The sequence below is a fragment of the Equus asinus genome, chromosome 22, assembly GCF_041296235.1.
Source record: "Equus asinus isolate D_3611 breed Donkey chromosome 22, EquAss-T2T_v2, whole genome shotgun sequence".
NCBI lineage: Eukaryota > Metazoa > Chordata > Mammalia > Perissodactyla > Equidae > Equus > Equus asinus.
The window spans coordinates 11,658,691-11,675,916 of NC_091811.1; the positions used below are offsets into that span (position 1 = coordinate 11,658,691).

The following is a 17,226-nucleotide window of genomic DNA, read 5'->3' on the forward strand; positions in this document are numbered from 1 at the left end:
GAATTTTATATCATCTTTACACCTGATATGTTTTGTACTCTCCCTCCCACAGTATTAAAGAAACATTAAAATAAAACTGGATCCTCAAGCATCCATTCCTAGAAGATCCCACTATCCGTATCTCTAGGACTAAAAAGTAATCAAATAGTCTTACCCTTTGAATTCCTTACTGTAAATCATTTCCTTACTGGATAACAGTACTCCCCACAATCCATATAAATTATTTTTTTCTTCAATAACTTTTGCAATGGAATGCTAAGGTACTTGTGACCATCAAAAAGGATTACCTGCAGGAGCTGTCTCCTCATAGGTACCATGTGGTGTCTTCCTCCAAAAGGTTAGACTTGGCTAACATTATCCTTTTATTAAAGAATATATGAGCTTGCCTGGTGTAGAAATGAAGTATACCAATTTATAGCTCAGAGGGTCTCTTCCAATAGAATAGACATTTGCAATGATAAACTACATATTTTGGTCCATTGATCTACTATTTAACCTGCCTATGCTTAATAATTCTAGTAAATGTCACATCCCACAAATTTTATCTGGACCGAATTTATTGATTAGGTTTGTATGTCTTTGACCTATCTGCTTCAAAATAACATTTAAGAGACAATGAAACATTATGTATCACCTAGTGATGCAAGAGGAAATAGAGAACACCACAAATAAAGTATTCCTGCCAAAAAGATTAAACCTGAATATGATTAGGCCTCTAGATCTACCTACCAATGGAAAGGAAAGATAGATACAGAGGAACACATTACGTGACATCTCAGTGATGCAGTCAATAAACTCCAGAAGGCAGGAAATTTTACAAGACAAATAACTTATAAGTAAATTAGAGAAAAAAACACAAGAAGGTGAGTAAGCCTACACATTAAAAGAGACTAAAGTCACATATTATATGATCGCATTTATATGAAATGTCAACAACAGGCAAATTCATAGAGACAGAGTAATACTGTCAGAGGCTGGGAGAAGCAGGAAATGGGGAGTGACTACTATTAGGTATGAGGTTTCTTTTTGAGAAGATAAAAATGTTCTGGAATTAGACAGAAGATGGCTGCAGAATTCTGTGCATGTACTAAAAACCACTGAATTGTATACTTTAGAATGGTATAAAAATTATATTTCAATTTTTTTAAAAAAGGGAAAAACTTAAGAGACATATCAACCAAATACAATGCATGGGCCTTGTCTGGATCTTGATTAAAATAAATCAGCTTAGAAAAGTACCTTTATGAGACAACTGAGAAAATCTGAACACTGAACACTGAATAGATTATGTGATGATTTAGAATTACCGTTAATATTTTGAGGTGTAATAATGGTATTATCATTTGGTTTAAAAAAGGATACATTATCCTTGGGAAACACATACTAATGTATTTATGAATAAAATGATATTATGTCTAGGGTCTACTTCAAAATAATCTAGAAGGAGAGTGGGAAGAGTGTGGGGAGGAACAGATGAAACAAGACCAACCATATACTGATAATTGTTGAAGCTTACCGATGGATTGGATGGGATTTCCTATACTACTCTCTCTGCTTTTGTGTATGCTTGGAATTTTAATAATAAAAGATTTTAAAAGATTAGTGATTTAATATGACACTAAAAATTAACCAAGGCAAATAATTCATTTATCTTTATTATTTTTCTAAAGTCTATTTATTACACTATGAAAATCATGCACTAACATTCTAGCTGACTTTTCCTCTTTGATGGTTAAGCTTTTGTTTTTCAATAAGCAGATAAGTACATAAGAAAAAAACAATACTCATGAGAGGGGAAAAAAGAAAACCTACAATTCGGAGATAACTATTATGTACAACTTAATGTTTTGGCACATACTCCAATTATTTTTCTAGGCATATAGAAAAATGTTGTCCCTCAGTATCTGTGAGGGATTGGTTCCAGGATTCCCCACAGATACCAAAATCTACAATGCTCAAGTCCCTTACATAAAATGGCGTAGTATTTGCATGTAACCTAAGCACATCGTCCTATATACTTTAAATCATCTCTAGATTACTTATAACACCTAATATAATGTAAACGCTATTTAAGTAGTTCTTATACTGAATTATTTAGGGAATAACAACAAGAAAAAAAGTTCTGTACACATTGGTACAGAGGCAACCTGCGGTTGGTTGATTCTATGGATGCAGAACTGCAGATACAGAGGGCCGACTACATGCAATCTACATTTATACATTTCCTTTTTTTTTTTTTTTTTTTGAGGAAGATTAGCCCTGAGCTAACATCTGCTGCCAACTCTCCTCATTTTTCGCTGAGGAAGACTGGCTTTGAGCTAACATCTGTGCCCATCTTCCTCTACTTTATATGTGGGATGCCTACAACAGCATGGCTTGCCAAGCGGTGCCATGTCTGCACCCGGGATCCGAACCGGCAAACCCTCAGCCACTGAAGCGGAATGTGCGAACTTAACCGCTGTGCCACCAGGCCGGTCCCCGTTTACTTTTTTTTAAAGAAAAGATCATGCTATTAATACAGGTTTGTGACCAGCTTTTTTCCTCCACTTCTTTCTCTATATTTAAAGAGTATTCTACGAAGATGCTTTTAAAACCCCTATACAGATAAAGTGATATTCAGTTTGCCCTAACCTGGCATGCTTTGTAGACATGTTTTTCTTTTCCCTCTGATGGGTGTTTCATTTGAGCCTCGTTTACCTGCCAGAGAGCCACACTCATATAACAATGTCATATCAGAATTTTGCAAACATTCATGTAAAATGTAAAATAGGAGCTAACTGTTTCAAATTAGCCATCTGACTTTGATTTGGGGGGCATTTCAGTTGCCTATCATAAGCCAGGTTCTTTTCAGCCCTAGAGGGCTTAGAAGGAGAGTAATACTGGATTCAGTGAAGCAAGTAATATTCAAATTGGCATGGTTCATTTATATGAGGTTATCAAACCACAGCCTCAAAGATCAACAGTTGGCCCTTGGTCCAGATGAGGGACTAAAATGGAAGGAGGGAATGGACAAAAAGGATGGGTGAAGAGAGACAGTGAAGACTAGGGTTTACTCAGATTTTTTAGGATAACCCTAGGATCCAGTCAGAGGAGGATATATAAGAGTTGATTATAACAGTTACCAGACAGGAGTGACAGGAAGAGAACATAAAATAGGAGATGAAGGCTACTAATACTAGGTACCTAAATATTTGTTGTTGGATATTCTAAGCTCATAGTATATGAGCTCATTTTTATTTATAAAATCTATTTCAAATCTCCATACAAGAGAGGTGTTTTTACTCCAAGAAAGCGAATGAAACAGATATTTTAACAAATTATTTATAGGTAAGTAACACAGTAAAATTCCATAACAGTGACTATTTGGGAACAAGGTCTCGTGTGTTAAATCTAATATAATAGCTGCTGTTTACTGAGTGCTTACTATTGTAAGCACTTATTTTTTATTTTTTAGCACTTTCAGACAATGTGCTAAAAGCATTTAACATATATCATATCATTTAATTCTAATAAAACTTATGAGGTTAATATTATCAGCTCCATTTAATGGACGTGAAAAGTAACATTTAGAGAGCTTACTTAACCTGTCCAAAGACACGCATCCAGTCCATGAGAAAGCTGATATCTGAAACAAGTCCGATTACAAAGCCTATGATGCTAATTATTATACTATAATGCCTCCAAAGCCTGTATTAAGGTGAGTAAAAATAATATACATCAATTAGGTCACATGGTCTGACATATTATTAACAATCCTGAGTAGAGGTGGCTATTTATAAAAATAAGTCTACTGAATTTTCTCGTCCCTAGCACTACATCACTGAGGGCCATACTTCTTCCTCACACTGAGCTGAGCCATCCTATACCGCATTCCCTTAGACTCTCTGCCTTTTCAAAATGCTAAGTAGGTAATACTGTATGAGATAACGGATAAGCAGTATGGTATACTAGAAAAAAACACTGAAGCTAGAATCAGCAGATCTTAGCTCTAGTGTCGGTTCCATTATTTACTAGCCAAGGGGCCCTAGACAAGTCATTTAATTTTTTTCTCTCATTATTTACCTGACCTAACTAACTAAACAACAAAACAAAAGCTAATAAAATCCATTCAGTCTTCTGCAAAGGATGGTTGTAATGATCAAATGAGATGTGACATGAGATACCCTGTAAACTATAAAACACAAATGGTATTATTCATTTAAGAGAACCAGAAGAAGTTGTGCCCCAATGAAGCCATTAATTCTTTTTTTCCCAAGACACTCACATGTTAACAAATAACCAACCATCTAGAGATACATGTCCCAATGCAGAGAAACGAAGAAATGATGAGAAATTCAGACGGATAGGAAGGAAGAGTGGCATACTATGGGACACTTATTTTTGGGCCAACCAGAACCTTGGAACGATAATCAAAAAACTACTTTAATCAAAAATATCCACATAACACAGTTGGATTTATGCATTAAATAATGAGCTGTAAGAGTTTCCTCTTATATAATGCTAGCAATTCCTTCTGTACTTTATCTTTAACACACTAAAATCTTGAAAGAGAAAAAATAATTTGGTTAATACCTTATTCCAGCCGTTGGCATGAACTGTAGTCTCCAGTGTACATTCCCGATATGCCTGATATGTCACTGGCCTGCAGAGATTTTTTTAAAAGTCTGTGTCATAAATAAGGAAAATTCTAAATCTCCAGATGAATAAACATACAGTTACTACTCTGCTGTTGAACATTTTACTAAAGTAACAAAGATTATTCAATATATTGTTTTGTATGAAACGGGGCTTTTAACATTTGGTATGCTTTTTCTTGAAGGATTACTCTATAGGCTGAGATGCATGCTACCAGCTTGGGAAAGCGGTTAATAACGTAACAAAATAATAATAAATAATAATTTTTTCATAATTGCTTGAAACTTATCCAACAGGATTTCTATGTTGCAGATAAACATAAACACTGGGTTATTAATATAGGGTCAAATAATAACAAATAAAAATTATCTCTAATAAAATTAAAAGCACAATTTTAACTTTTTTAAAAGGCAAAAAATCTAAAATATTTGAAAATTAAAGAGACACGTCACTGGAAGATTTTTCAAATAGAGGACATAAGGGGTTTGAATAAACAAGGCCATTAAACGGAGCTCTATTTTTAACTTGGAGTCTTATGACATAAAATCCTGGAGGGCAGAGAGATAAGCCTTTCTGATTATTTCCATGTAAGTTCTATTCATACCAAAAACTCAAATCATTGAGTGATGACAACAATGCTCCCTCACTAATTTATTGAGGGCCTTTAAGTACTGTATTCTAAGCCTTGGTTGCACGAGCAAATTAACAACAACAAAAATACTTGGTACCAAGTAAAATAAGAAGGAATCAATAGCTTGGGTAACAGGTGTAATAAAGTTTACCCCCCGCTCCCCTTTGTGGGCAAAGTATTAACATACATGTAAAAAAGGACAGGAGTCTATTATAGGATTTTTTTTTTTTTTTTAAAGATTTTATTTTTTCCTTTTTCTCCCCAAAGCCCCCCAGTACATAGTTGTATATTCTTCGTTGTGGGTCCTTCTAGTTGTGGTATGTGGGACGCTGCCTCAGCGTGGTTTGATGAGCAGTGCCATGTCTGCGCCCAGGACTCGAACCAATGAAACACTGGGCCGCTTGCAGCGGAGCGCGCGAACTTAACCACTCGGCCACGGGGCCAGCCCCGTCTATTATAGGATTTTAAAATCTACTGCAAAGGCATTTTCTGCTCTGATGTCTCTGGCCTGTGATCTCTTCAGCCTATGAATATTTTAGATTGATTACAGCTACCTCTTACTGGTAGATTACTGTTGGGGTTTATATTTTTTATATTTATATTATATATTACATATTATCATTTTACACATTAGGAAACTGAAGCTCAGAAAAGTCAAGAGACTATCCCAAATCCACATAGTTGGCAAGCAGTAATGTAGGAATTCACACCAAATTAGATCTGGCTCCAAAGGCCACAGTGTTCCTATTTTAAGTTAGGATTTTGACACATGCCATGATAATGTCTAGATGCCACATGTGGCTAATAAGTATTTGAAATGTGACTACTGATATGCTGAAGGTGCAATATACAACCAGATTTCAAAGACTTAGTAAGAAAAGAAGAATGTAAAATATCTCATTAATAATATTTTATATTGAGTACATGTTAAAACTATAATAATTTTAATATATTGAGTAAAATAACATATTATTAAAAATCTTAATTTAATTTTATGTGGCTGATAGAAAATAAATTACACATATGTGACCTGCATTATATCTATTGCACAGTGCTGGTCTAGGTATTTCAGAAAACAGTTCTGATGACACAGCTATCATTCTTTTCTACAAGTCAACATAAAATCAGCACTTCAGCTTTGCTGAAAGAAGATCGCAGGGATAACCTTTTTCATTAAATGTGATGTACTACCTTCCTGATATATTCCTATTAAAGTAAGCTTAGAATTTTTTAGAAGACTTGGGCTAAATACCAGGTAGTTGTAAAACTCGAACTTCAGCAGATACTATACAGTCTACCTACCTATATTCTCCCTGAAGCTTTATTGCGTCTATCAGTCCCTTCACTTCCTTTCCTGAACTGTTTGATGTTGCTGTGGGTCACAGGAGTCCTTAATGGTAGTTTGTCTATCAGGCTAAAGTATTTAGCATCCTTCAGAATGAAATATGATTTGAAACATTATATGTACACACATATATGGACATAAAAGATCCAGCATATTAAAACATTTAAAGGAAATCTAATACATAGAAAAGTAAGTAGCTGAAAAATTAGCTCTATCTAATGAGCTATTTGAACACAGCAAACAAGAAGCAGCAGGAGGCAGGTGGGGGGAGCCTTTGAAACTGCCTGTGCTCAGTTATATAGATGAGTTCAGCATTAATTGCCCACTTTAACAAAACTGTTGGGAGGAGCAGGTGATATTTTCTACCTTAAAAGATACTGCCATCAACCTGTACAACGCTTTTTTATTTTCAAAGTATTAGTAACAGAGCTTAACAACTTTCAAAAGTAGATGTCTGAAAAAAAATTATTCATAAAGAGGCCTGACTGATATACAACCAGAAGTACCAATCTAAAAAATAATTATATCAGTATTCAGGCTTGGGGAAAAAACCAAAACAAGTATTCATCCAAGACAGTTTTTTTTGTTGTTTTAAGATTTTATTTTCCTTTTTCTCCACAAAGCCCCCCGGTACCTAGTTGTGTATTTTAGTTGTGGGTCCTTCTAGTTGTGGCATGTGGGATGCTGCCTCAGCATGGCTTGATGAGCAGTGCCATATCCGCGCCAAGGACCCGAACCAGCAAAACCCTGGGCTGCTAAAGTGGAGCGCACGAACTTAACCACTCGGCCATGGGGCTGGCCCCCAAGACAATATTTTTAAAAATATAAGTTATTTTGCAGTGAGAAGATACCAATTTTTTCTGCAGATTATGAAGAGGACTCCAAAAATAATACTTTTCCTTTTTTTAACATATTATATAACACTGTTCTTCAGAGAGCTTATAATATCTCAGTACAGTTAAAATTAAGAAATAGAGAAACTGAGATAAAGAGTGAAATGGTAAGGGGCTAGCCCAGTGGTGTAGTGGTTAAGTTTGCATGCTCTGCTTCGGTGACCCAGGATTCGCAGGTTTGGATCCTGGATGCGGACCTACACATTGCTCATTGAGCCATGCTGTGGCGGCATTCCATGTAAAATAGAGGGAGATTGGCACAGATGTTAGCTCAGGGCCAATCTTCGTCACACAAACACAAAAAGAGTGAAACGGTTGGTTCAAAGCTACAAATAGTTTGTACCAAAATTAGAAACAGATTTTTTTGCCTCCTCAGTCATTTTCCTCTCAGTTCCAAAAGCTTTTACAAGTTTTTTTGTTTGTTTGTTTTGGCAAAACAGCAGGTTTTGAAACCTCAATATATAAAATATATGAAAGTACAGCTGTTCCAGTTTAAGAAGAGTGGAGAGGGCCTAACAAGCCCCACCCACTCACCCTTCCCCTCCCCTCCTCATGGCTCCTAATGCTGAAAGCCACAGCTGTATATCCAGATTTCTTATTTAAGTTTTATTTCTTGACACCCAAATGTCTTCACATTTATCTTTAAATTTTTCCATATATAAAGTTAAGAAAATCCAAATACAATTTTCATTTTACTGTTTCCTATGTATAATTTGGATTTATAACATTTGTTTATGTCACCAGAATATGCAGAAACAAAGTGAATTCTCCTTAAACCCAAATTGCTTCCTTTAACAAATGGTAAAGTATAAACTTTGCTTACGTGAAAGTAAGGAATTACCTTACTACGACAGCAATTTGGCATCTGAATTTTGGCCTTTTAGCGAAGGAACAGTCTTCACCCTGTTTTAGATAGTTGTCAATCTTCATTAAACCAAATATCTTTGTAATTCAAACAAATTCCTTAATGACTCTCAGCAAAGCATAAGGGGAAATGAATTTTTAAGAGTTACAATAAATGACTTGATTCTATTTTAATACACTTTCACTATGAGCTTCTTGCCTTTACCTTCACCAGTCAGAACCATAGCTAGGAGAGAAGTTTCCCCTATAAAAATGTGGCAGTAGTTCCATGGACAGATGTGTGACCTCAAAGTTTAACAACATCTGGGATACCTAAAATACTGATAAAATGTTAATCCCACACTGCAATGCATAAAACCCTATCCATTATATTTATGTTGGCTACTAGAGAGAATGGCACTAAAAAGTGGTCAGGACAAGTGAAACAGCTTATATTTACAATTGTGTGAAAGCATCTGTTGAAACCTGACAGCTCAACAAGTAAATACAAATGATCAAATTCATGTTGGAACAGTTAAACCACAACTTGATGCAAAAGTTGTCACTCAAAACACAAACAGAGATGCTTGTAAAAGCAAAAGAAAAAGTGAAGGAAAGTGAGAAAAGAAGTGACACCATTCACCTAAACATAGCCTTAATGAACCCAGTGCTGCATAAGGGATCCAGAGACTACTGACAGAACCATGTTCCCACTCAGCAATGGTAACTCACTGGCTGAGGAGCATCTGTAACGCCTTCTGGAGAGGTTCTTTCAGTTCCTGTGACACTTTCTCTCCAAGATGAGCCAAGCAGTCTTCTACTGAGCTTTCTGGGTTAGCAGGGCTGAACACAGGAGAAGTATGACGGTCAAAGCCTGTGCTGGTAAAGGCTGAAGACAGGGCAAAAGAAAAACCTAATTTAATAAACAATATCAAAAGTTGTACTATAAAAGCTTGGAGGATTAAGGCACTTACTATTGGGAACAAGCTAATAGTTATAAGTCACTTAAAAAGGTCAGAGAGTCATTACGGGATATTAATCTTCCCTGGAACACAAAATTTGATAGGTCCTAAGCTTCGAGATTTTTTTTAAAGACAGATTTTTACAGAAAAATCTTAGTTTCAAGAGAAGAAAAATACTAAACTGATGTGTTAAAATACACAAACCAATTTAGTGTATTACCAGAGACCAATTTAGTATAAAAATGATAAAGGAGAGACAACTCCTAACTCTCATCCTTCTCTTAATAATCTTTTACTTCTATAAATATGGCACTTCTTAAACCAGATTCTAATCAGTTTATTCCAACTTGGAGGATGAGCAGATTACTTTTACTCCCTTTTCAAAATGAATTATTAAACTCAATATTCTTGCACATGAATAAATTTTAAAACTATGAAGGTTATACAAGTTGCACATGGAAGAAGTAGTCACAGCCACCTCTCCTCAGCTCACACTAGCAGCATCTCACCTGCTTTCTTACTCCAAGTTATATAGACTTAGCCATTCTGTAAGTGCAGAAAGAAAAGGTAGAATCATTGTTGTTCCAGACTACAAATGGGATGGGGGGCATAGACTCCCAGCAGAGCAAGTGGCTTATATCCACTCCTAAAAGTTATCAATAAACTCCATAAAGTATTTACGGTATTAATCTAAGGCTGGCTTCTAGAAGGCTGCAAATTTTACTACAGAGTTAAGTACGTATTTCTCTGTGAAGTGCTCGCCTCCAAGAAAGATGCATATGGCTGCAAAGTTCACACATATTTTGTTGTCCATTTTAATGATCAGTCTTGGATAATATGGGGTGCAATAAGTGAGAGCAGGTAAGCCTTTGTTGCTCTTTTTTCCTTTCTGTCTTTTGCCCATTTTACTACGTATAAGTATTTTTATCAGAAAAGGACAAAGGCTTGGAGTGACGTCAGCATCATGGGGAAGTGAGTTGTTCCCTTAGTCTCTTCTCTCTAAGTTAGAACCAAACAGACATTCATTAACCAACACACGATCCCCTACAAAGCACAAGAGGATGTCTGAGAGAGCCACCCAGCCATACATCTGAAGGTGAAGCTACTGGATCCCTGGGAAGCAACAGAAGGAGGTGAATGGATCCCCTTTCGCACCCCAGCCGCAGTGATCCAGGTCGCAGGTTCTCATGCAGCAGCTGATGCGCAACTATAAGAGGAGGAGAAGGAGCAGGCAGACCCGTGCTTGAATACTTTCACTTTCACAGTGCTGTCCAGCCTTCGGGAATGCTTCACATCGAGTGGCACAGCTCACCTACCGTGCAGGTGTCCCCACCAAGCACAGAGGCCCAGGCAAATGACCCATGAGCTCAGAGCAGACCCATGTGTGTGAATAAAAATGCCCCTTCCTTCCCGCCTAGTGCACCAGTTGGCCACTCCCCAGCCAAGGCAGTGGTTTTGTACCAGAGCAGCTACACATGCATGTGTGACCCACCAAGTGGCTTTGGCAGGGAAATGGACACGAGCCCTATGAGCACTTCCAGCAGCCAAGGCAGGTTCATAAAACACAGCTCCTACCCCCCGTAGAGGTGGCAGGTGGAATCTGTGACCCAAAACTATCACTACATGCCAGCAAAGGATTGCTTCATCAGACACCATGAAGAACTACATTAACACTCCAGAGGAGAAGGAAAATGATAAGTCTCCAGAAACCAATCCTAGAATCACAGAAATTTACAAATAAATGAGAGAGAATTCAAAATAGTTCTCATAAAAAAACTCAATGAGTTACAAGAAAACTCAGAAACAATTCAAGGAACTCAGGAATAAAATTAATGAGCAGAAGGAATTCTCCACCAAAGAGATTAAAACTCTAAAAACAAAAGCCAAACAGAAATCCTGGAGATAAAGAACGCAATGAATGAGATAAAAAACAATCTAGAAACCTCAAAATACAAAGCTCACATTATGGAGGACAGAATTAGTAATTTAGAGGACAGAAATACAGAAATGCTCCAGGTGGAGGAAGAGAGAGAACTAAGACTTAAAAAGAATGAAGACACTCTGAGAAATATCCAACTCAATTCCAGAAGGAGAGGAGGAGAAAAGAGCAGAGAGCTTGTTCAAAGAAATAATACCTGAGAACTTCCCAAATCTGGGGAAGGGACTGGACTTACAAGTATATGAAGCCAAAAGAACTCTTAATTACATAATGCAAAAAGACCTCCAAGGCATATAATAGCAAAACTGGGAAAAGTAACTGACAAAGAAAAAATATTAAGGGCAGCAAGGCAGAAGAGGATAATGGACAAAGGAACCCCTATCAGGCTTTCAGCAGAAAACTTACAGGCTAGGAAAGAGTGGTATGATGTATTCAAGATACTGCAAGACAAAAACATTCAGCCAAGAATACTCAATCCAGTGAAACTATCTTTCAGATATGATGGAAGAAAAAAAGGTTTCCCAGATAAACAAAAGCTGAGGGAGTTCATCACCACTAGACCTTTACAAGAAATGATCAAGGATGCCCTCATACCTGAAACAAAAAGGCAAAGGTTTACAAAGCCTTGAGCAAAGAGATAAACAGACAAAATCAGAAAATTGCAGCTATCAGAACAGGTGATTAAGCAAATACTGAATTACAACATAAAAGATAAAGGGAAGGAAAGCATCAAATATAATTATAAACACTTCATTTTAATCACAAACTCATAACATAAAATAGTAATTTGTGACAAAAATAACTTAGAAGGGGAAGACGTAAGGGATGGAACCTGCTTAGCCTAATGGAGATCAGAGGCTATCATAAAATGGACTATCTCATCTACAAAATCTTTTATACAAATCTCATGGTAACCACTAAACAAAAAATCAGAGCAGAGACACAAAACATAAATTAAGAGAAAATGAGAAAACCGTCACAGAAAACAACCAAACTGAAATGGCGGTGAGAAATACAAGGGAACAGGGTCTGGCCCTGTAGGTGAGTGGTTCAAGTTACACGTGCTCTGCTTTGGTGAACTAGGTTCGCAAGTTTGGATCCTGGGTGAAGACTTACTCTACTCACCAACCACCCTGTGAAGGTGTCCCACATACAAAAAAATAGAGGAAGATTGGCACAGATGTTAGTTCAGGGTGACTGTTCCTCAACCAAAAAAAACGAGGAAGATTGGCAATGAATGTTAGCTCAGGGTAAACCTTCCTCAGCAAAGAAGAAAAAAGGAAAAAAGAAATACAAGGGAAGACAAACAAGGGAAATACAGAACAATCGGAAAACAAGAGAAAAAAATGACAGTATGAACCCCTCATATATCAATAATCACTCTAAATTTAAATGAACTGAATTCTCCAATCAAAAGACACAGAGTGGCAGCATAGATTAAAAAATGAGACCCAACAATATGCTGCCTCCAGGAAACACATCTCAGCTCTAAAGATAAACATAGGCTCAGAGTGAAGGGATGGAAGACAATACTCCAAGCTAACGGCAAGCAAAAAGAAAGCAGATGTCGCCATACTTATATCAGACAAAGCAGACTTCAAAATAAAAAAGGCAATGAGAAACAAGGAAGGGCAGTATATAATGAGAAAAGGGCATTTGACCAAGAGAATATAACACTTATGAATATATATGCACCTAACACAGGAGCACCAAAGTATATAAAGCAACTATTAACACACCTAAAGGGAGAACTTAACAGCAACACAATAATAGTAGGAGATCTCAACACCTCACTTACATTAATGGATAGATCATCCAGACAGAAAGTCAACAAGGAAAAAGTGGCCTTAAATGAAAACCTAGACTAGATGGGCTTAAGAGAGATATATAGAACATTACATTCAAAACCAGCAGAATATACATTCTTCTCAAGTGCACGTGGAACATTCTCAAAGATAGATCATATGTTGGGAAACAAGGCAAGCCTCAATAAATTTAAGAAGATTACAATCACATCAAGTGGCTTTCCCGACCACAAAGCTATGAAACTAGAAATCAGCTACAAGAACAAAGCTGGGAAAGTCATAAACACGTTGAGACTAAACAAGATGCTACTAAACAACAACTGGATCAATGAAGAAATCAAATGGGAAATGACAAAATACCTGGAGACATGAAAATAAAAATATATCATACCAACTCTTATGGGATGCAGCAAAAGCGGTTTTAAGAGGGAAATTCACAGCAATACAGGCCCACCTCAACAAACAAGAAAAATCTCAAATAAGTAATTTTAAACTATACCTAACAGAATTGGAAAAAGAAGAACAAACAAAACCCAAAGTCAGCAGAAGAGGAAAATAATAAAAATCAGAGCAGAAGTAAATGAAACAGAGACTAAAAAACAGTAGAAAGGATCAATGAAACCAAGAGCTGGTTCTTGGAAGAGATAAACAAAATTGGCAAACCCTTAGCCAGACTCACTAAGAAAAAAAGAGAGAAGCCTCAAATAAATAAAATTAGAAATTAAAGAGGAGAAATTACCATAGATACCACAGAAATACAAAGGATTATAAGAGAACACTATGAAAAACTATAGCCCACAAATTGGATAACCTAAAGGAAATGGATAAACTCTTAGACCCATATAACCTCCCAAAACTGAATAAAGAAGAAATAGAGAATCTGAATAGACCAATCACTAGTAAAGAGATTGAAAGGACAATCAAAAACCTCCCAAAAGTCCAGGACCAGATGGCTTCTCTGGAGAAGTCTACCAAACATTCAAAGAAGATTTAATAGCAACCCTTCTTAAACTAGACCAAAAAAACTGAAGAAAATGGAACACTTCCCAACTCATTCTATGAGGCCAATATTATCCTGATACCAAAAGCAGGCAAGGACAGCAAGAAGAAGGAAAATTACAGGCCAATATCTCTGGATGAACATAGATGCAAAGATCCTCAAGAAAATATTGGCAAAATGAATACAGCAGTACATTAAAAGGATCACATACCATGATCACGTGGGATTTATACCAGGGACTCAGGGAGGGTTCAACATCTACAAATCAAACAATGTGATATACCACATTAACAAAATGACGACTAAAAATCACGTGATCATCTCAATAGATGCAGAGAAAGCATCTGACAAGATCCAACATCCATTTATGATAAAAACTCTCAGTAAAATGGGTATAGAAGGAAAGTACCTCAACATAATAAAGGCCATATATAACAAACTTACAGCCAACATCATACATAACAGTAAAAAACTAAAAGCCATCCCTCTAAGAACGGGAATGAGACAAGGGTGCCCACTCTCACCACTCTTATTCAACATAGTACTAGAGCTTTTGGCCAGAGCAATTAGGTAAGAAAAAGAAAGGAAGAAATGAAACAATTGCTATTTGCAGATGATGTGATTCTATATATAGAAAACTCTAAAGAATCCATCAGAAAACTATTAGAAATAACCAACAACTTTAGCAAAGTTGCTGGGTACAAAATCAACTTACAAAAATCGGTTACATTTCTATATACTAATAACAAACTACCAGAAAGAGAAATCAAGAATACAATCCCATTTACAATCACAACACAAAGAATAAAATATCTAGGAATAAGTTTAACCAAAGAAGGGACAGACCTATACTGAAAACAAAGACATTATTGAAAGAAATTGAAGATATACAGAAATGGAAAGATATTCCATGTTCATGGATTGGAAGAATAAACATAGTTAAAATGTCCATATTACTGAAAGCAATTTATAGATTCAGTGCAATCCCAATCAGAATCCCAATTACATTCTTCATGGAAATAGAACAAAGAATCCTAAAATTCATATGGGGCAACAAAAGACCCCACATAGCTAAAGCAATCCTGAGAAAAAAGAACAAAGCTGGAGGCATCACAATCTCTGACTTCAAAATAGACTACAAAGCTACAGTAATCAAAACAGCACGGTACTGGCACAAAAACAGACACACGGATCAATAGAAGAGAATTGAAAGCCTAGAAACAAAACCATACATCTCTGGACAGCTAATCTTCAACAAAGGAGCCAAGAACATAAAACGGAGAAAGGAAAGTGTCAAGAAAAGGTGTTGGGGCCAGCCAGGTGGTGTAGCAGTTAAGTGCGCACATTCTGCTTCGGCGGCCCAAGGTTGGCAGGTTCGGATCCCGGGTACAGACATGGCACCGCTTGGCAAGCCATGCTGTGGTAGGCATCCCACGTATAAAGCAGAGGAAGATGGGCACGGATGTTAGCTCAGAGCCAGTCTTCCTCAGTGAAAGAGGAGGATTGCCAGCAAATGTTAGCTCAGGGCTGGTCCTCCTCAGATAAATAAATAAATAAATAAATAGTGTTGGGAAAACTGGACAGCCACATGCAAAAGAATGAAAGGAGAGCATTATCTTACACTGTACACAAAAATTAACTAAAAATGGATTAAAGACTTGAACGTAAGACCTGAAACCATAAAACTCCCAGAAGAAAATATAGCCAGTACACTCTTTGACATTAGTCTTAGCAGTCTATTTTCAGAAACCATGTCTACTTGGGCAAGGGAAACAAAAGAAAAAATAAACAAATGGAGACTACAGCAGACTAAAGAGCTTCTACAAGACAAAGGAAAAAATGAACAAAACTAAAAGACAACCCACCAACTGGGAGAAAATATTTGCAAATCATGTATCTGACAAGAGGTTAATCTCCAAAATATATGAAGAGAAATCTCTCCAAAGAAGATACATAGGCACATCAAAAGATGTTCAACATCACCAATCATTAGGGAAATGCAAATCAAAACTTCAATGAGCTATCAACTTACACCTGTTAGAATGGCTATAATTACCAAGACAAAAAATAAGAACAGCTGGTGAGAATGTGGAGACAAGGGAACCCTCATCCACTGCTGGTGGGATATTTATCCAAAGAGCTTGAAATCCACAATTCAAAGAGATTTACGTACCCCTATGTTCACTGTAGCATTATTCACAATAGCAAAGATGTGGAAGAAACCCAAGTGCCCATCGACTGATGAATGGATAAAGAAGATGAGGCATATATATACAATGGAATACTGTAACTCAGCCACAAAAAAAGACAAAATCATCTCATTTGCAACAACATAAATGGACCTAGAGGGTATGATGATGTTAAGTGACATAGGCCAGACAGAGAAAGACAAACACCACATGATTTCACTCATATGTGGAAGAAAAATAAATACATGGATAAAGAGAACAGATTAGTGGTTACCAGAGGGAAAGGGGGTGGGGATGGGCGAAAGGGGTAAAGGGGCACAAAAATATGGTGATGGATAAAAATTAGACTATTGGTGGTGAGCATGATGCAGTCCATAAGGAAACTGATAATAACGTACACCTGAAATTACACAATGTTATAAACCAGTATGAATTTTTTTTTAAAATGGAAGAAGGCTTAAAATAGAATTGGAACTTTAGTCAGTTAAAAATGTTGATAAAGGCAAATAAAAGAGAAGATTAAAATTAGGTTTCTGGATTATTTGTATATTTCTTTTCATACTCATTCTCTACAAACAGGGAACTAATTTATAAACATGATTTACAATTTTTCTTCTTAAAAATTATTGTGAAATATACATTCACATAGAAACTTTTACAAGAATATTCATAGCATCATTATACATAATAGCCAAAAAGAACAACCTAATGTTCATCAACTAATGAATGGATAAACATAATGTGGTATTATCCACAGAATGGAGTATTATTCCACTGTAGAATGGAATGAAGTACTGAAACATACTACAGATGACCCTTGAAAACACTATGCTAAGAGAAAGAAGTCCCAAAAGACCACCACCATTTATGTTTATATCCATAATAAATGCATTGAGACAGAAAGCACATTAATGGTTGCCATGGGTGGGGACAGGGGCAAGGGCTGGTGGGAGTAGAAATGGTAAACGACTGCTAACGTGCAGT

At 36.5% G+C, this 17,226-nt stretch overlaps 1 protein-coding gene across 1 annotated transcript in view; it reads right to left on the reverse strand.

The window, feature by feature from the left end:
* Positions 1 to 17,226, reverse strand: part of BCL2L13 (BCL2 like 13) — an 88,961-nt gene that overhangs the window by 39,645 nt on the left and 32,090 nt on the right. The window contains 2 exon segments of the mRNA XM_044756190.2: positions 4,573 to 4,642; positions 9,080 to 9,236. Coding sequence (XP_044612125.1) covers positions 4,573 to 4,642; positions 9,080 to 9,236 — 227 coding nt within the window.